General features: G+C 51.3%; 2 protein-coding genes across 8 annotated transcripts in view; both read left to right on the top strand.

Moving 5' to 3' along the window:
* Positions 1–72: 72 nt before the first annotated feature.
* SFXN2 (sideroflexin 2) lies at positions 73–8,475 on the top strand. Of its 7 annotated transcripts, none has more exons than XM_034062086.1 (12): positions 73–158; positions 1,240–1,412; positions 1,712–1,882; positions 2,908–3,006; positions 3,162–3,237; positions 3,309–3,394; positions 4,010–4,070; positions 4,142–4,208; positions 4,518–4,567; positions 4,848–4,897; positions 5,125–5,172; positions 5,566–8,475. In XM_034062086.1, exons 2-12 carry the CDS (start codon positions 1,252–1,254, stop codon positions 5,663–5,665), a joined length of 969 nt encoding a protein of 322 aa, XP_033917977.1. In that variant the 5' UTR covers positions 73–158; positions 1,240–1,251; the 3' UTR covers positions 5,666–8,475. The 7 variants fall into 7 exon arrangements, with proteins under 7 accessions (XP_033917977.1, XP_005154609.2, XP_033917979.1 ...); XM_005154552.3 differs by having other exon boundaries at positions 79–202; XM_034062087.1 differs by lacking the exon at positions 73–158 and adding an exon at positions 995–1,043.
* A 1,212-nt stretch (positions 8,476–9,687) lies between these two features.
* Positions 9,688–19,062, top strand: part of WBP1L (WW domain binding protein 1 like) — a 60,824-nt gene continuing 51,449 nt past the window's right edge. The window contains exon 1 of the mRNA XM_013130430.3: positions 9,688–9,793. Within this exon, the coding sequence (XP_012985884.2) occupies positions 9,707–9,793 (87 nt within the window). The 5' untranslated portion in view covers positions 9,688–9,706. The remainder of the gene's footprint in view (positions 9,794–19,062) is intronic.

Consider the following 19,062-nt stretch of genomic DNA (forward strand, 5'->3'; position numbering starts at 1 on the left):
AGGGCGGGGCCTGAAGACACTGCCCACAGCTAAAACCCCGCCCCCTCCAAGACAGCGCATGCGCGCAAGTGACAACCCTGCCGGAGGGGAGGTGGGGGCGCCCTCTCTGGGCTCTGTGATTGGCTGCAGACGGCCACGCGGCGGGAGCCGGGGGGCAGGTGCGTGCCACGTGGGCAGGAGACGGCGCGTGAGGGGTCTGCAGGTAGGGCCACGTGGGACGCGGGTGGGCAGCGTAGTGCAGTGCAATGTGTACTGCCATGCAGTGCCATGTAATGCAGTGTAATGTAGTGTACTGCTGTGCAGTGCCATGTAATGTAATGCAGTACAGTGTAATGTAGTGTACTGCTGTGCAGTGCCATGTAATGCAGTGCAGTGCAGTATAATGTAGTGTACTGCTGTGCAGTACCATGTAATGTAATGCAGTGCAGTGTAATGTAGTGTACTGCTGTGCAGTGCCATGTAATGTAATGCAGTGCAGTGTAATGTAGTGTACTGGCATGCAGTGCCATGTAATCTAATGCAGTGCAGTGTAATGTAGTGTACTGGCATGCAGTGCCATGTAATCTAATGCAGTGCAGTGTAATGTAGTGTGCTGCTGTGCAGTGCCATGTAATGTAATGCAGTGCAGTGTAATGTGTACTGCTGTGCAGTGCCATGTAATCTAATGCAGTGCAGTGCCATGTAATTTCATGTAGTGCAATCTAATGTAGTGTGTTGCCATGCAGTGCTATGTAGTGTAATGCAATGCAGTGCACTGCCATGCCATGGGTCAGGCCTAGCGCTGTAGTTTTGTGAGGGCACTGTGCAGCACTACAGACCATGTGGAGTGCAGTGTGATGCAGTGCAGTGGTCTGTGGGAGAGCACAACAGTGTTGTAGAGGTGCGCCGTCTGTGTTGGAGAACACACAGTGTAATGCAGTGCCAGCGCCACAGGAGGGTGCAATGCGGTGCCCCAGGGGATGTTGGTGGGGCTGTGCAGTGTAGAGCCACAAGTGTGTGCAGGCAGTGTTTGGGAGCTCAAGGAAGGGACCCCAAACAGGCAGGTTGGCATGCGAAAGAGCAGCTTTATTGCAGCAGGGGGCAGGAGGTTTCTGGGCTCAAGGCTGCTGAAAGTCCAACTCTTCTGTTAAATATAAACCTGCCATAGCTCTTGCCCAGTTAACCACCCCTGGGGCCGTGGCAGGCCTGCATTCAGTGGGCAGGCAGCATCCTCCCGAGCTGCCTTCTCCCGCTGCCCAGATCCACACCAAGATGGCCACCATCCCCCATGACTTCAACATCGACGCCCCGCGCTGGGACCAGAGCACCTTCATGGGGCGCCTGAAGCACTTCCTCAACATCACCGACCCACGGACCGTGCTAGTGCCGGAGAAGGAGCTGGACCGGGCCAAGACTCTGGTGGAAGCCTGCAGGTGAGGAGCAGGGGTACAGCAGGGCAGGTACCATCCCCATGGCCATACGTGACCACCCTGCAGGGCTACACAGGGATGGAAGCTATCATTCCCCAGTGCATGTACTGGGACATAATATCCATTAGAGCTGATTTTGCGGTAGTTTCCCAGCCTTCTCTCGGGAGTCTCAAGCTGGGGCAAGCTTCCCTCATAGATATTTCTCTGCCTTTCATGTTTGGTGCCCTGGGGCTCTGTGCCCCAGTGATGCAAGGTGCTGTTGGGTCTGCTTAGTTCCTCCCTGATGGTTTCTGGGCTTGCAGGACTGGGCTGGTGCCACCAGGAAGCAGCCTGGAGCAGCTGCTGTACGCCAAGAAGCTGTACGACTCAGCCTTCCACCCTGACAGCGGTGAGAAGATGAACCTTGTTGGGAGGATGTCCTTCCAGGTGCCAGGGGGCATGGCCCTCACCGGCTGCATGCTCCAGTTCTACCGGTGAGCTATTGGGGATGCCGGGCAGGGGACATCCCTGACAGCCCACAGCCCCTCGAGAGGTCCCCTATAGTCCAGGCATGGCCTCCTCTGGGCCTGGCTGGTGCTTGAGCCATGCCCATGGCTGCTGTGCCTACCTGTGTCCTGTGGCCAAGACCTGTGTTCCTGCGCCCTGTCCCTGTTGTGCAGCCTGTGGTGGAAGTATCATGAGTCCTCCCAGCTCCCGGCATGGCTGGGAATAGCCCCACTTCACCTCAGCTCAGCTCTTCCTGAAGCCCCTGTAATGATTAACATGGCCAAGCCCTGCATGGCTGCTGCTCTCACTCCATGGATCATAACAGCCCTCAAAAATGAGGACCAAATGTGCCCCTAGGCCAAGCTGCTCCAGTGGCCCCAGCCCATGCCAACAGCTCCCAGTGTTTCCCTTCTGAAATGGCTGCTGTGGGGGTGAGCAATCCTGTCCCCAGCAAGGAGGCTGTGTGGGACAGCCACTGCCTTCACCAGTGGATCCCCATCCCACCCCTGTTTGCTGGACTGGTTTGACAGTCGCTGGTGTGATCCAGTTCTCCTAGTGCTGATTGGCAACCCTCTTCCCAGCCCACGTCCACCCTCATGCATCCCAAAGCTTGCTCAGACCCACATCTCCCCGTGTCTCCTCCTCAGTGTCTCTGAAACACCAGGAGGATCCCAGACATCATCGTTACCCCCAGAGCTGGCTCTGTCCCCATATGCCCCCTCTGTGCCACTCCTTTTGACAAAGGCTTATCTGAGCTCAGCAGGATGGCTGCCGGCCCTGGCTGAGCACCCCATAGGTCTGGGCCCTTCCTTTGCTCCCCAAAGCCCTGTGGCAGACAGGACTCCTGGGATCATTTTCCAGCTCTGCCAATAGCTCGTGGCTTTGCTGCAGTGCCTCAGTTTCCTTTAGGAAACACCACGACAAGGGTATTGAAGGCATCTTGGCTGCCCTCCTGCCAGGTCAGGTATCCCTGACAGCCCTCAGGTGCTCTCCTGGTCCTTTCCCTCTGCAGGACGGTGCCTGCTGTGGTTTTCTGGCAGTGGGTGAACCAGTCCTTCAACGCCTTCGTCAACTACACAAATCGCAATGCTGCCTGCCCCATCTCACTGAAGTAAGTGTGCCCCCACACAGGATGGGCACCTTCTGTGTTGGGACCCCCTTCATGCTTCATAAAGATCCCTGTGCCCAGTCTTGGACACTGAAGGAACAGGATTGAGTCAGAGTTGGTGTTTTTATTCTCTCCCTTCTTTGGAAATCACTGTCCAGGCAAATTGGGGTGGCTTATGTGACAGCCACTGGTACAGCCCTGGCCACCGCGGTGGGACTCAACCTCTACACAAAGGTATGCCAGGATGGATAGGGGAGCTGGCTGCATCCTGCCCTCCTGCACTGACACCAGCCTGTCTCCCACAGCGAGCACCCCCTTTGCTGGCCCGTTGGGTCCCCTTCGTGGCCGTGGCTGCTGCCAACTGCGTTAATATCCCCATGATGCGGCAACAGTAAGTGCCACGCGTGGCTGGGGCGCTTGGGGGACCTAGCTGCTTCTGGAGGTGAGAGGATGGAAGCCAGGCTAGGGTATTGCACATTCAGGGTGCCAGGTCTCTGGTGAAGGTGCTGGGTGGGGTGTCTCAGCCTCTGCCTGGAGCAGGAGTGGGATTTTGGGCTGAGGATAACTGTTCTGGGTTCTGGCCTAGAATATGTCAGACCCAAAGGTCTTCTGCATGTGGTCATGGGAAAGCCCCAGTCCTCAGTCCATGCACTGGGACCCCCTAGATGGGGCCCATGTGGAGACCTGTGTCTGCTGCTTGGTGTCCCCCACTGGTGACAGTCTGGGGAGCTGTGGTGCTGTGGGGGAACTGTCCCCTGGCTGGGCTATGGGTCCCAGGCAGGTCTGTCCCCTGAGTGGCCAGACCCAGTTTGCAGCCATGCCCTGAAGAGGGCAGCATCGTCTGGGCTGGGGACTGTGATGCCCCGGACTGGTGGAACGTCACACCCTGGGACCAGGGCTGGGGGCCGTGGGGTTGCTGGGACCCCCTTGGTATCCCCTCACCCCACTGCTGTGTTCTCATGCGCATTGATCCCAGTTCCCACTCACTTCTGCCTATCTCCTCCAGGGAGATCATCAACGGGGTCACAGTGACAGACCAAGACAACAACGAGCTTGGGCACTCCAGGGTGAGCCTGGGGATGAGGGTCCAGGTTGGGGTATGGCACGGCAGGGGCTCACCTGCTGCTTTTGCTTGCAGAGGGCAGCAGTGAAGGGCATCGCGCAGGTTGTGATCTCCAGGATCACCATGGCAGCACCAGGCATGAGTGAGTGCAGAGCAGGGGAGTGGGGGTTGGACTGGGGACTCCCCCAGGACCAGCCACTTCACCCTCCCCTGCTCTCAGCAAAATCCTTGCCATGCCAGAAGCCTGGCAGAAAGTATGGGAGCATGAGGAGCATGCTGCCTGGGGAATGGATGGATAAAGGGATAGGGGTGCTGTGCCAGGTCCCTGCTATGAGCACCCAGTGGCTCCCAGCACAACTAGCTGCTGCCATGGCATGCAGGTTGGTGTTGCTGGGGCAGCCCTTTGGGGTTGGCTTGCAGGGGTGCCCTGACCTTTTCTCTCTGCACCTAGTTATCTTACCCATCATCATGGAGCGACTGGAGAAATACCCCTTCATGCAGGTAAGCCTGTGTTTCTCCTGCCATAGTTTGCCAGTGGGTCCTGTGGTGCCACTGAGATGCTAGGGATGAAATGGGGGGTTGTAGACCCTGGCTTGCTTTTCCCTCTGTTCAAGTCACCAGTACACCAGATGTCTCTTGGGAGAGTCTGTGGAAGGGTGGCAAGGTTGGTGGAACCCTAGAGGTATTGGGCATTCAGCCCCTTTGAGGGGAGAAGTCTCCCTACCCTGTGAGCAGGGATCATGGCAAAGCCAGGAACTCAATCCCAGCTCTTCTCTTGCAGCGAATCCGAGTTCTCCATGGGCCTCTGCAGGTGCTTGTCAGTGGGGGCTTGTAAGTATCTCACTGCTTGAATGCCTGTGGGTGCCTGGAGCACGGCTCCAAGGGGTGCTTGAGAAAAGACCTCCTTCCCAGCAAGGGATTGCACAGCTGCTTGCCTTTCAGCCTGGGCTTTCCACAGTTATCTGGAGTCAGCACCTCTTGGGCTGAGATTCCTGTGGCCAGGGGGCAAATGGCCTGCAGTCCACAAAACTAACCCTCATCTCCTCTCTGTCCCACAGCCTCCTGTTCATGGTGCCAGCAGCCTGCGCCCTGTTCCCTCAGAGATGGTACCTGTCCCACTGCTTCCACCTCCTGCATGGGACCTTGGGAAACTTCCTCCTCCCCTAAGTCTTCTCTGCCCATCCCAGGAGGAGCACAATGCTCCCCTGCATGCACCTGAATGTATACACTGGAGTCCTGGGCAGCAGTGGAGCATGTGCCTCCTCTGCTTTGCAAGCTCTGTGCTGGGAGCATTGGGGACCCCCCAGGCTCATGGGCAGCTCTCTGCCCCCCAGCATTGGGCGTGATGGGTGCCAGGAATGGTTGGTGGGTCTTAATGTGAGCCTGCAAGATCCCAGGGACTGCAGGGGACCTTGCATATCCCTGGGGAGGGAAGGTGACCTGCCTAATGGCCATGGAGGAGGATGACAGGTCTAAATGTCTATCCATTCTCCCCACAGCTCCCTTGCATTGTCCAACCTTGAGCTGGAGCTGCGTGACAGCATCGTGACCAAGCATGGGGACAAAGTGCCATACGTCTACTTTAACAAGGGTCTGTGAATGGAGACTACCTCAGGAGCCATTGCACCTCTCCTGGTAGCCTCCTGCCACCACCAGCCACACATTCCTTGAGCAGGGCTCAGAGGCACAGTCCAGCCAGATCTGCACCCCTGCCCCAGCCCAGCACCCTGGTGCCTCCTCCCTGCAGAGGGGCAGGATCTGGCTCTGTGCTCCCAGCTTGCAGCACTCTGGCTTGTCCTGAGCCTTCCCCCATTGCTGCGAGCCATGTGCTTGCCTCCCCATGTTCCTTTGGGTGATGGCTGCACTTCCAGTGCCTTCCACTACCCCAGCCTTGTGTCTGTGTGAGCCTCATGGCTCAGCCGTGTGAGGCGTCAGGCTCTCCCCTGGTGCCCAGAGTGCAGTCCTACCTCCAAAAGCAGGTGCTCTGCCATTGCACCGGGAACCAAACCACATTGCTGCCTTACACCACCACAGTGGCCTTTTACCAAGAGGGACCTCTCCCCTCTGCACAGGGAGCATCCTGAAGTCGAGGGACCAATGCTTGGACCATGCCTTCCTTATTCTCAGGTTCAGGTTTTAATTCGCTTTGCGTTGCCACAATCCAGGAGAGAAACACTTGTTTTTTTAAGCTCTAATTTTTGCAATCTACCCATTCCTCTGAGCACAAGAGCCAGCCATCACCCTTGTCCCAGATCTCACTGTCTCTACAGTAGGACCAAGGATCTGCAGCTTTGGGGGACAGTTGACTCTGGCCTGCCTTGGGCAGGGGGAAGCAGACACAAGAGTTACAAGGCTGGCAAGGCATTAACTCAGACTCTGAGTGGCAGCACTGAAAATGGCAGAGAGGAGGGTTGAGTAATTAAATTTTAAAAGCAGCTGTGGGCTCTGCTTCTGGCTGGTTCCCTGGGCAGGGCTGGCACATGGGTCTCATGCCTGCCTTGAAAGGGAAGGGTGTAGGTGCTGTGACTGACCACCCACCAGGATGAGGGCACAGGGGCCAGGAGAAGGAGGAAGAGCCATGAGGCTCTGCAAGAGCTGACATGAGCCCTGAAACCCTTAGGCATCCCATGCAGACTCCCCAGAGATGTTCTTGGGGTTGCAGATAGTCCTGAGGCAAGTGACAAAGGAAGGTGATAGTGCTGTGCTCATGGTGACTCATCCCACTGGGGGTATCAAGGGATGTCACTGCCTGACCCTACACCTGTGGATGCTCTTTGTCTCCTTGGCCAGGCAGTGTTTGCAGTGATGCTAACTTGGGTCTGCCACAAGGCCTCTCCCACCCCAAAGAAGAGCAGCTTAAGTTTGCTGCAGCCTATGTTTCGGAAGAAGGAGACCCAGAGTTTAGTCCTAGTCCTGGGCTAAAGTCCCTGCCCTCAACCAGCTGCATCCAGGCTCTCTTCTTGCTGGTGAGCATCCCTTGGCAGGATAAAGGTATTTCTAATCAGCTGTCTGGTGTGGCTACTTGGAGAGCCCCATGGTCATCCCTTCAGCCAGGGATACCTGTCAGATTTCCATGTGGAGACACAGGGTCTTCAGCAAAAGGGCTTTATGGCATTAAGCACTCCACTCCTACAAACAGAGCAGCCAAACCCAAAATGTACTTCTTGAAAGGCCAAGCTGTATCTACAACAGGTTTGCCTCTGCCCAAGCTGCAACAGGCAGAGGATAATGTCTGCAACCACATGTAGTTACAGCTAGAAAGTTGTATAAGAGCTCTGAAATAATTAATAGGTCAGCAGAAAGTAGGAAAACGTGTTAAAACTTGTGTATCTGTTCCCTGGGCATTACTAGATCTCTTGTTAATGCACAATTAAAATAATAGATAAGCACATGAAATGTAACAGATGTCACTCCTGTTGCAAGTGGGAAGAAGCCACAAGCAGACATCTTTGCTCTCCTTAACTGTACACCCAAAAGTGCTTTGAGCACTTTCAGGAATGCACCTGTAGCAGCCTGGGCTGCACTCGGGTCCAGGGTGCCTCTCACACACTAGGGAGCACAGTAATGCTTTAAAACTGCCCCTCCCTGCACATCACAGCCATGCTCTTGCTGTTGACCCTTCCTGCATTTGCAGCAAGTGAGTCCCGACAGGGCTCTGCAGCCAGTGATGCCAGGGCAGCATCCTGGGACCACAGTGGGAAAGCCTTAGCATTATTGCTGTCCCCAGCCATACCAGAGGGGCAATGGAGCAGAGGGATCCTCTGAAGAACTACTGCCATCTCACACCAGCTCATCCCCCACCCTGGGGAGCAGGGCATGGTGCTGGGTGTTGCTTTGGACAGAGGAATTGGGTTGCTCTGGGCTTGAAGGATATTCAAGCCATCCTCAAACCTGACTTCACCCCCCCGAGCTTATAGCAGTGGATTCCCTCTTCAGATCGACATGGATTTATGCCAGCTGACAGCTTAGCTCAGTGGGGTTTGTAGGTTTCTAGGTTGTAGCTCCCATCTCTCCTGAGGTTTTAAGTCATCTCAACAGCTCATGTTGCCCTGGTGTCAGGAGATGGTTGCTGCAGCAGTGCCTTCCTGTACTCCCTAAAACCACAGCAACTCCCCAGCATGCCTTGGTCTCCTTAGGGAGCAGAGGGGTCACAGCCACGCTGCAGCCACCAAGTCCCTGTGCTTCCAAGGGTGGCTCTACCAGCCTGCCTCCATCTCCCACTGCTGCAGTACAAAGGAAACCTCATTGCCAGGAGTCAGAGCCGGACTCACCCCTGTTTGGGAAGAGCTGCAAGCATTAATTGCTCTCCAGTGATGAGTCACACCTGTTCCAGGCTGGTTCTGCGCTCCCATTGAATTCATGCCTTCTCCCAGCTGTGCCTCTAATTGTGGGGCTAGCTGGGAACAGGAATAAAGCTTCTTTAATAACTGTTCATGGCTGAAATGTCATGTTTATAACCCCCCTTCAGATGATAACCAGACTGAAGACACTGGGCTGCAGCAGAGCCATGGGAGGCTGAGGGGTTCCTCTGGAGCCTCAGCAGCCGCAGCAGGCAGGCTTGGCTGGCTGCTCCTCACCCAAAGGCTGGTGAACTGGCTGCCTATGGAGGGAGGATCAGCAGGGTGCATGTGCAATGGGTTAACACCCGACAGCCCGTGCCAGCCCAGGCGGGTGAGCTGAACCAGTGGGGTTAGGTGTGCCCCAAGCACTGCTCTGACTGGAACATGCCAGGGTGGGAGATAAGCTGCTAAGCCCATTACTTTTGTTTTGGCTTTTCTTAACCTGTTATCTGAGCATCTGATAAGCCTCATCTGCCTGATCCCTGTGGAGGCAGCCTGATGTGCAGGGAGTGGAGGTGTAGAAAGCCTCTGCCACTGCCCCAGAAACACGGGCTGTCTCCCCTGAGCTGTCAATTAACCCCAAATGCCTGTGTCCCCTCCCAGGTGTGCAAGCCTGGGCAAGGGACTGCAGTGTGGGGACATGCTGGGACTTGACCATGGTGGGATGCTTCTCCATGCTGCTGCTGTCTCTGGACCAAGCTGACACCAACATATGGTTGCCTGCCAGGCACCTCCAGTCCAGCCCCATGCTGCTGCTATCATTTTAGCACCCTCTCCACGTCAAACTCCCATATCCAGATGGGCTGCTTGGGTCTGGGGCTCTATGTGTGCACTGGAGGGGAGGCCGAGCAGGGACCATGGTAGCCAGATGTGGCCAGGTGAATGGAGGATGAGTGTCTGGCTGCCATTGGGGTGTCAGGGTGCTGTAGCAGGCTTGTGAGCCACCTTTTTGCAGTGCTCAGATCTGTTCCTGGAGGTGCTTGCACTGAGGGTGCAGGGCCAAGGGGCAACCCCCCAATCCGCCTCCAGGCAGTTCCGCCACTCACAATATGGCAGCGCGCCCCCACCCCAGACTCCCTCCCCGGTGCGCCACACTCAAGATGGCAGCTCCCGGTACGCAGGCCCCGCCTCTCCCGGTTCTGCTCATAAGCGACAGCTCGCTCAGCCAATAGCAAGCCGAGCGGCGCACCGCCCATCCAATAGGCGGCCGGGTGGGGCGGGCCGGGGAGCGGGGTGCCCCCTCGGCTCCCGTCCCGGGCCGCAGTCCGGCTGGGGAGGCGGGGAGCGGGGGGTGGGGGGGATGGCGAGGAGGCTCCGCGCCGCCATGGCCTTGCTGCTGTTCCAGGCCCTGCCCGAGGGGCTGCCTGCCAGCGTGGAGCCTGCCCAGGTAGGGGCTGCTCTAGGGGGGCTGCCTGTGGGGGGTCTGGGCTCGCTCCGTGTTGGGGGGTTGTGTCTGTGAGGCAGGGGGATGCAGGCTGTGAGGGGCCTGAACGCCTGAGGGGCAGCGCAGGGGTCTGTACCCTCCGTGGTGAGGGACGTGGCCTTTGGGGTAGGGGGTCAGGCTGGGCTGGCAGGGGCAGGAGTGGGAGTGGGGTGCCTGGGCTCTTGGGGCTCAAGGAAGAGGCAGAGGCTTTGGGGGCCCGCCTGAGGTTTGAGGGGCCCTTTAGGTGAAGGAAAGCTGGAGGATATGCAGAGACTGGAGTTTGGGGGTGCTTCTGTGTTGAGGGGATGGAAAGGGTTTGTAGAGGATCTGGGTGCAGGTGGCAGTGCCTCTTTGAGGTGCTTTGTATGGCAGGTTGGCTTGCAGGGTGAGGAAGAAAGGTGCTTGGTGGTGGTTGACTGGAGATGGTGGTGAGGATGGCCATAGTGAGGGCAGAGGCTTGAGCTGGCAGGTGCATGAGGGCTGTGGATGGAGCAGTGTGTGTGTTCCTGGTGTGGTGACAGGGAAGAGGTGGCCTGTGAGGGGATGAGGCTGGAGAAGGTTTGGGATGAGCTGGAGAGTGGCTCTGAGGCAGCTAGCCAGAGGGTCAGTGGGGAAATGGGACTTGTGTGGTGCTGCACAGGCCAGGTGAGCTGGTGTGCCCATGGCAGGAAATGCGGTGGGGAGGTTTGGCGCAAGTCTTGGCACAGAGGGAAAGAAAAGGGAGTGTGTGTCAGCTGGGATGAGGGGAGCAAGGCCTTATCCTTGTAGGCTCTGACCACCTGCTTACTACCTTCTTCATGACTGGAAAGGGTTTTAATAAAGTTGATTTTCTCTTCTTCATCTCTTTACTCTGTTTCCTGTCTATGCTGCAGTGTGTACCATTCAGATCACCAGTGATTTTCTTGGGTTCTCCAGTGTAGGTGCATGTAGACCTCTCCCACATTGATATGTATGCTTAGTGTCACTAGGAGAGGAGTGTACTAGGCCAAGCAACCTGTGCATGACCTGGATGTTATTATTTGCGGGGTCAAGATGTCTCTTTCATCCTATGTAGAACACAGACAAAACAGGATGACTTCTGGTTTGATATGGTGTATTACTTGTAAGGTACAAATGGTAGGTTGCAGTTGTTGAAGGTCTGAGCCAGCGAGATGCTGCTCTGTGACTGCAGGTCACAGAAGCTGTGAGTTGCATGGTGCTTAATGTCACAAGGGTGCAGATGGGCAGTGCCCTTTCTGGAAGGCTTCCATTGAAATATTTCCCAATGCTTCTGCTGAAGTTTGCTGAGGAGTTTGCCTAAGACTACAGATGTTATTTCCCTTTTGTATTACTGTCATCTTTTCAGGATGCTAAGAGCATTAGATCTACTTTAAAAGCTGTGTAATCCCCTAGTGGTAGTGCCATCCCAAATCTCTTTTGGCTGCGCTGAGACTAAGGTTGGGCATTGCTGCCCTAGGGAACCAGGTGCAGGATTGTGTTGAACTGTGTGTTTTCCATGCTGTCTCAACTGCCTTTACCAGGTGGAAGTCTTGGTGCTTGCTCTGTATCATCTGTGAGCCGAGGTACATAAACTAAACATACAGAAGCACATCTCAGGTCTGTTTTGCTCTCTGGTCGTTGCGGCATTCCAGCTGCAAGCAGTGGTCAGGTGGTAGGATTATCTAGACAGAAGCTGTGAAAGTGTTGAACCCTCTACATGCTCATAAAAATACCATACCTGCTTTGAAGGCTGTGAAAGACGCTACCTGCCTTGTATGCCTTCTGCATTAGTGAAGGAGCTGGTAGAATAAAAGAATAGGAAGTAGAAAGGAGGAAAGGAAAAAAGAGGGTGTGGAAGCAATCATACAGCTAGGTTGCCTGTGGAATAGTTGCATACGTGACTTGTGGGTATTCTCTTCAGTCAGTGCACCAGAAATAATCCAAAAATAACACATCTTGTGTGTGGTACAATACATGAGAGTGGGGGAGAAGAGCTTTGGCATCCTACGTTTTCTTTAAAGCACTTAGATACAGATACATCTTTTACTCATTTTCTTTTCATAGTTTGTCTATATAAAACTCTTGCAGATTATTTTAGAACTTAAATGTAGACTCTGTCTGTCAAAAGTCTGGTATTATCTTGCTGCATACTAGAGATTGACAGCTACCCACTCGAAAATGACAGTGGTAATGTAGGATCTGGCAAATGAGCATGTAACAAAACTTTATCTCTCTTGGTGTTGCCTTGGAGTGTGATTTCTTCAGAGCTGATGGGCTTGTAGAGAGGAGCTGCAGTGGGGTAATGCTGGACTTGGAAGATCTCACCAAGGCTTCCTGTGTTTCCAGCTGAAACCCTGATAGCATTTGCCTCTTGTCCTCTCCAGATGGTTGCTGCCCTTGCTGCCTCTAGGGACTGCTGCCTACTTCTGTCTACCTTGCAGACATTTGCCATGGCCTGCTTGCTGCTGCTGTCGGGAAGAGTTTACTATTCAGGGTGTACACCTTTTTGCCTGTATACACTACCCCACAGACCTGGTGGTCTAAGGCTGGGAGGTGCTGCAGGAAATGTGTCCTCTAAATAATTCAGGAGGTGGAGCTGTACTGCTAGCTGCACTGAGCAAACATTCCTGAGAACACATTGTACTCTGCAGGAGGGTCTGATTTTCCAGGTTAAAAAGGTTTTCCAGCCTGCCTAGGATCTTCAGAGACTTTCCTTTTAACTGACACTTGCTCGGGATGGTGAATGGAGGACAGTGAAGACAATTAGGTCATCACCATACCAAGTTGTTCAACTGTCTCCATGAGTATTCATTGCAGTTTCACTTGTAATCAGAGCACAAAACTTTATTAACGGGAATGAAAACATTTATCAGTAGATTATGGGCAGAAATACTGCAATTATGTAATAAAATCGGGATAAATGTCATGGGAAGAAGACACTGGCCATGTTCAGTTTCAACTGAACGCACCGTAGCTGTGCGTTTCCCTCTTGTTTTGACGGAGAAAGAAGTGAGGAAATAAGAAACTGATCTATTTTTAAATCAGCTTGATTAGATTTGAAATTAAAAACTTTGAAGATTAATCCCTTTTCTGTTGTAGTTTATCTGCAGGGTAGAGTAAAGGTTATTTGACTGCCTTAACTATCTGTCTGCTTCCCATGCCAGCAGCTTAATTATCACATAGTTTTCTCAACTGTTTTTTTTCTTAAAAACAAGATATTTAAGTGAATGCTAACTATGTGAGAACTCTACAACATCTTTCTGTCTCTAATAAGGTGGTTTTGAGCCAAAATCTGTCAGAAGCATGCTCTTATAAAGACCAATTTCATCTCAAATTAAAGAATTTGATTGGAGTACTGTGGCTTGAGGGATGATTCATCAGATGTGACAAAAAGGATAGATCTTTGCTTTAAGAAAGAACTCAGTGGACTGTCTCTGCGGCTAACACCCCTGTAACGCAGAGTTTCTGTCCAAGGCTGTCCTCTAGCTGTGACCACAACTCTGATTGCACCAATATGGAGTCACCAGGCTTTATCCAAGAGTTTGGCTGAGTTTGGGCCCTTGCAGAGCGTCGCTTTAGGTAGTTTGTGAATTGAACAGCAAAATTTCAATTATTCTCATGTAAGAGAGGCTCATCTAATCAGTAAATTTAAGACAACTTTTTTAATTAAGGTAATTAGTTGCGACTGAACTTCTATGTCTCCTGAAATTCATTGGGGTCCTTCAGGAAGACAGCTGTTTGTATTACTGTAGGATATATTTTGTTTGCCATGGTATCTTGTCTGTGACTTGGTTTTTGGCTTGTTAATTTCCACAGTTTTGGCAGGAGGCAGCAGAGATCAAAGTACGTCCTGTACTTGCTCAGAACAGGGACCTCTAAATAACTGTTCACATTGGATTAAGCACTGCTCGTACCGTGGTGATGATAGCACCCTGAGCTCTGGTGCCTCATCTGTATAGCACACTTTCCTGCTGATTAAAATGCTTTTGGTTGTGAGTTGCTGTTACAGTTACACACAATGCTGTGAGAATTTCTCCTTCCATCTCTGCAGCTGTGCAGCAGATGGAGAGCCTGGTCGGAAAGAGTCCAGTGCAGCCTGGGAACAGTTTCCTTCAGGACAGTCAAAGCAACTCTGTGACTGGGACATGTCATTGCCTTTCTGAGAATTTCCTTGCCACCTTCCAAATATTAATTAACAAAACCCACTATCTTAAGAATAAACTCGGGCAGCTTTTGTTGTGCTATGCTGCAAGGGGACTTGGAAAGTGTCATCTGCCAGAGTTGTTGCAATGTAGTCGGGGATTTTTCCATCCTCCAAGCCTCAGGAGCCAGGCAGGGTCAGGCCAGGTCAGCCTCATCCAGCTAGGGGCAGCATCCAGTGCTGACTGTCCTCAAGCAGTGGCTTGCTGGGTGCAGTGCTGCTGGGCACCAGAGATGCTGCCCGAAGTAGTGATACCACCATTGGCCATCCTAGTGAGACAAAGGGATGGATGCGCTCCATGTTTGGCCACATTTCAATGGCTGAAACACCCATAAACCCCTCTTTGATAAACCCACTTTGATTCCTAGTTAAGTGCCACTCTCCTAAGCCTCTTCAGCAGTTACTTTTCTGCTGGCAAAAGAGGGTGCTCTTCTCTATAGCTCTGTCAGCTTGTGTTAACCCAGTGTTATGTTGAAGTTCATCTTCTTTCTTTCTGAAGTATTAGAAAGGCATTAATATAGGTAGAAGTTTGTGTTTCTTTGTACTGTGAAAACATGTGGACATCCTCTGAGGTAACGGGCAGTATATTTAATAAATGCAAACCACTCACCTTTTGTTTTAGCCTTTTTTTTCCCTTCAAGTCATATTGAGAGGACTGGCAGGATTGAACTTGTGGCAAAAAGCTAGCAATGGGCTAATGATCTTCTGGCCTACTTCTCCATCCAGTGTTGTTTGTGCTGTGCTCTTTGGTCATGGCTGTACCTATACAAACATCTCCTTGTCAGGTATATCCTGTACTTTTAGTAACATTGAGCTACATATGGCCTTTTGTTGTTTCCTGACAACGTGCATATTTGGTAATGGATTTGGGGGTGTTCCTCTAACTGCCCTGTTTTGCAGGATAAGAATTTGCCCTTTCTGTTTAGCTGCATAGGAATCTTCACAGCTTATTAATGTATTTAACTGGTGATTTTATGGCTGTACGTTTGTCTTGCGTTTGCTTTTGTGAATCCAAAGTGACTGGGCAAACTGCTTCTGCCAGGGTTGTGCTGCTGTTTTTGCAATATGGGGGAAAGCACTTGGCATGTCAAGGGGCATTTCAAAAGCAGTCTCTGAGGCAGGGCTGGTGGCAGTCTCAGAAGTTATGGCAGGGAAGAGATGCTCATTGCACATTCTGGGGGAACCTAGTTACACAAGGTCTGTTCTTCCAAATCAAAAGAATGTAAGCATAGAGTGTTGGAATGTATTCTGGATGACTTCATGGAGAGATGCTGATGGGGAAGCCAGGTCCCTCCTTCCCCCTGCTATCTTGTGTGATTAAAACCCCACCAGGTAAGAAGATAGGTTTTGAGATGCCAGCATCTGGGTGCTGTGGCAGCGGAGCTTGACAGTCGATTGCCTGTGTGGTTGAGTCTGTGAACAGTGCACATAACAAACATGCCTGAAATAACAGCTGGCTGGAGAGAGAACGCTGCCAAGCAGGAATTGCATGCCTATACTTTGCCTGTGACAGGAAGCATGTTGGCGTGGCAGTCACAGATGATGCTTTTTCCATGATTTCGCAGGTACTGTTTGACTGCAGAGGGAAGGCTCAAGGTGCTGCAGAGACCTGCTGTTTATCTGCTTGGATAAGGAGGAGCTTCATTCTCCTCTAATGATGTGACTATCAGTGGGATCACTGCCCCCCAGTATTATTTTTAGATGACTGCTACAGTCTCTGCAATGGCTTGTGAATCTGTAATGGAGCACTTTGCATGAGGGGACTTGCTGGGTGCCAAGTATGTTGATCACAGAAGGGAACTCTGGAGATTGTCTAGTCCACCCCCCTGCCAAGGCAGGGCCACCTAGAGCAGGTTACGCAGGAACATGTCCAAGCATGATGCAGCAGACAAACCACTTAATGCCAGTGTGGCCAGTGCTCCCTGACTGCTGTGCCCCGAACAGATAGAAGGAAGAGACTTTACTTTGTGTGAAGGGAGCTTCTGGTGCTACTGGTTTGCAGGCCTCCTCCACTGTTCAGTATCCATTCAACTGGTATGGCCTGTGGTCAGTCCAAAGAGAAAGAGTATGAGAGAGCTGGGTTGCATAGGAAATTTAGATACAGTTGCTTGACTCTTCCTTCTTCACAAGCACTTCTGCGTCAGCATCAACAAATCCAGCCACTGACAGTGCACTGGCAGTTTGCTGGCAGTCACCACTTGAACATGGAAGACATCTCCAGTGCGTCAGGGGACAGAGCTTTTGCCATTTAAAATGCTGCTGGCCTCTTGCTGATAATGACTTACAGAGGTAGGTGTAGGTGGGTATGGCAAGCAGCTGCCAGTACTGCCAAGCTGTAGAGTACTGGGTTTAGGGAAGAATGGAAAACAGAAATCTTTCCTTTTCTCATGGCAGTTCAAGACCTCAGGATGCTGACTGCAGTCCTTAGGACTAGCAGAGTAAAGCAATTGCCTCAAGAAAAGAAAGCTCTGCTAGCAGTAAAGGATTCTTCTTTCTTTCCTCTTTCATCTTCTGCATTACTATGAAGTGTAAATTTATTACTTTAGTAGTGATGTGTTTTTCATTTCATTTCTGGTTCTGGTGTGAGCAAAACAATGATGGGCATTTCAGAGGCAACTCAAGAGTAGAAGTCCATGGTTTTTAGGGTTTTTTTAGTTTGGGGTTTTGGGATTGGGAATTTTTAGTTGTTTTTGTGGGTATTTTTGAGATCAGTGGATAAAGAACTGGCTGGATGGCTGCACGCAAAGAGTTGTGGTCTATGGCTCAATGTTCGTCTGGAGACCAGTAACGAGTGGTGTCCCTCAGGGATTGGTGTTGGGTCCAGTCTTGTTCAACATCTTTGTTGGTGACACGGACAGTGGGATTGAGCACGCCCTCAGCAAGTTTGCCGATGACACCAAGCTGTGTGGTTTGGTTGATACGCTGGAGGGAAGGAATGCCATCCAGAGGGATCTTGACACGCTTGTGAGGTGGGCTGATGCCAACCTCATGAAGTTTAACCATGCCAAGTGCAAGGTCCTACACCTGGGTCAGAGTGATCCCAGGCACAGCTACAGGTTGGGCAGAGAATAGATTCAGAGCAGCCAAATTTGCTGGGAAGAGACCTCTAAGATGTATAAGACAGAGACCTAAAAAAACCCCAAAACAAACAGAAACCAACCAACCAACCAAAAAAACTCCAACAACAGCAAAAAGCAGAGAAGCATCGCTGAGCGAGAAGCTACAGTTGTGAGCTTATTAAGTGCTGGGAAATTTATGAGTCTGTGATTGACTGACTTGATATATGTCCTAGCTTCTGGAAAAGCTTCAATTGGAGCTCACAGTTTACTAGCCTGCAAAGTCAATCAGCCTTGTGGAACAAATTAATGGGAGGTCAGCTTTATGGAGCTCTGCTGGTTACAGAACTATTCTTATTTTTCTTTTTTGTCTCCTGCTGGCTGAACAGCAAATTGAAGGGGAAAAGGCTGATAAGCTGTAGAAACAGTTATGAAGTGTATGTTTTGCCGGGAATCTCACCAGCCGTCTTGAGCTTCCCTTGTGTAAAAGACAAGTGTTGCCTGTTGGAAACAGGGAGGAAACTCAAACATTAATGGCATGCCAGCAGGCTGTGCTGAGGCTTTTTAGTGAGCAGAACTGATTCACTCTTTTCTCTCATGTCCTAGCACACAGATGTGACCAGCAGGTGAAGGACTCTTGTCCACAAGAGACCTCTTTTTACTTAATATGGAACCAGAGATCACAATCAAGACAGTCTGGGATAATGCTGTCAGTCAGACAACAGTGTTAATTGTGGCAGTCACACCAGAAGCCTGATACAGAGTGTAAAATACGCAGAAGTACTCGCCCTTGCCAAGCTCTGTATTCCTGACTCTTTGTAATAAGATTTTTATTTGTTAATACTGTATCAGTAATTGCATGGCTTTTTTAAAACCTTTACGTGGGATCCTGTTTAAATCCCAGGTAGTGGATAGTGGCCAACAGGAAGGCATGGGAGTGGCATGTCTTACGCCTCCAGCAGAAGATCAGGCCATTCTGTTGCATAAAATATCCCCTGTGACATCTGTCCAGCTGGTGGTGGGCAGAAAATTAGTCCCACAGAATTTGCAACGTGCTGCAAAAGCACCTTTCTGAGCTTTCTGGTTGAACTAAACATGAATTAGGAGTGACTGATGTGGAACGAAAGGGTTAAACAGTGGCTGGGGTCTGGGCCAAGGGGGGGGAAGACTGGAGGAGGTGGTGGTCATTGTACAGGGGTGTTGCAAAGACTGGACAAAACCTTTTAAGGAAGCAGGATGTCTTCAAGACCATGATACTGGGCTGACTTCATCTCATCCTGTGTATCAGTTGTAATTGCTTTGGGAATATTACCAAAAGTGTCCCCCCCCTTGGTGGGAGGAAAGACTTTTCTTCAGACACTATCTGAAAGACATTTTCTCTGTGCTAGGAAACCATTTAATGCAGCTACCTGAATGCAAGGTCATGACTGATGTCTGGGTCTCCTGTGTAATGAATTCCTTCTTTTCTTTCTCCTTTGCAAACTGCTTTTCAAATAGTGAATGTTGAAGAGGAGGAGGAGGAAAAGGATTGCATGTGTATATCATTGTCTTCACATTACCTTGTCATTTTGACTTCTGTCTTTTTAGAAGCAGCTGACTCTCCAGTCTCCTGTGATCTGAAGCTTAGATAAAACAGGGTTGCAGACACGTCATTGCTGATTGTTCCCATTTACTAACGCTTAGCACTTGGACTCTGACAAAGCCTGTCTTAAATTGTAGTGTCAAAAATAAGAACTCTTGGTTTATTTTCCTCTCCTTTTCCTAGCTGTATTGTTTTTGTCTCATTGTTTTGCTCCTTTCTGCTACCCGTCTCATTAGAAATGTTTGCGTCTCACATACTTGATTATTAAATATCATTCTCCTTTTTGTGGCTCATTGTTTTACTGATTTTCTTGCTTTTCCATGTTCTCCTTGTACTTCTGTGCTTCCAGAGTATTAATGCTAAACCACCAGAGTGCCACTGGGCTGTGGAAGGGTCAGGAGTTTTCTTCTCCTCT

Source organism: Melopsittacus undulatus, chromosome 4, assembly GCF_012275295.1.
Source record: "Melopsittacus undulatus isolate bMelUnd1 chromosome 4, bMelUnd1.mat.Z, whole genome shotgun sequence".
Taxonomy (NCBI): Eukaryota; Metazoa; Chordata; class Aves; order Psittaciformes; family Psittaculidae; genus Melopsittacus; species Melopsittacus undulatus.

What these genes read in the sequence shown, in the direction of transcription:
- SFXN2 (XM_034062086.1), top strand. Translation starts at nt 1,252, where the DNA reads ATGGCCACCATCCCCCATGACTTCAACATCGACGCCCCGCGCTGGGAC. An exon ending in GACTCAACCTCTACACAAAG is followed by an intron (nt 3,238 to 3,308) that starts GTATGCCAGGAT and finishes TGTCTCCCACAG; the next exon opens with CGAGCACCCCCTTTGCTGGC. An exon ending in CATGGCAGCACCAGGCATGA is followed by an intron (nt 4,209 to 4,517) that starts GTGAGTGCAGAG and finishes CTCTGCACCTAG; the next exon opens with TTATCTTACCCATCATCATG.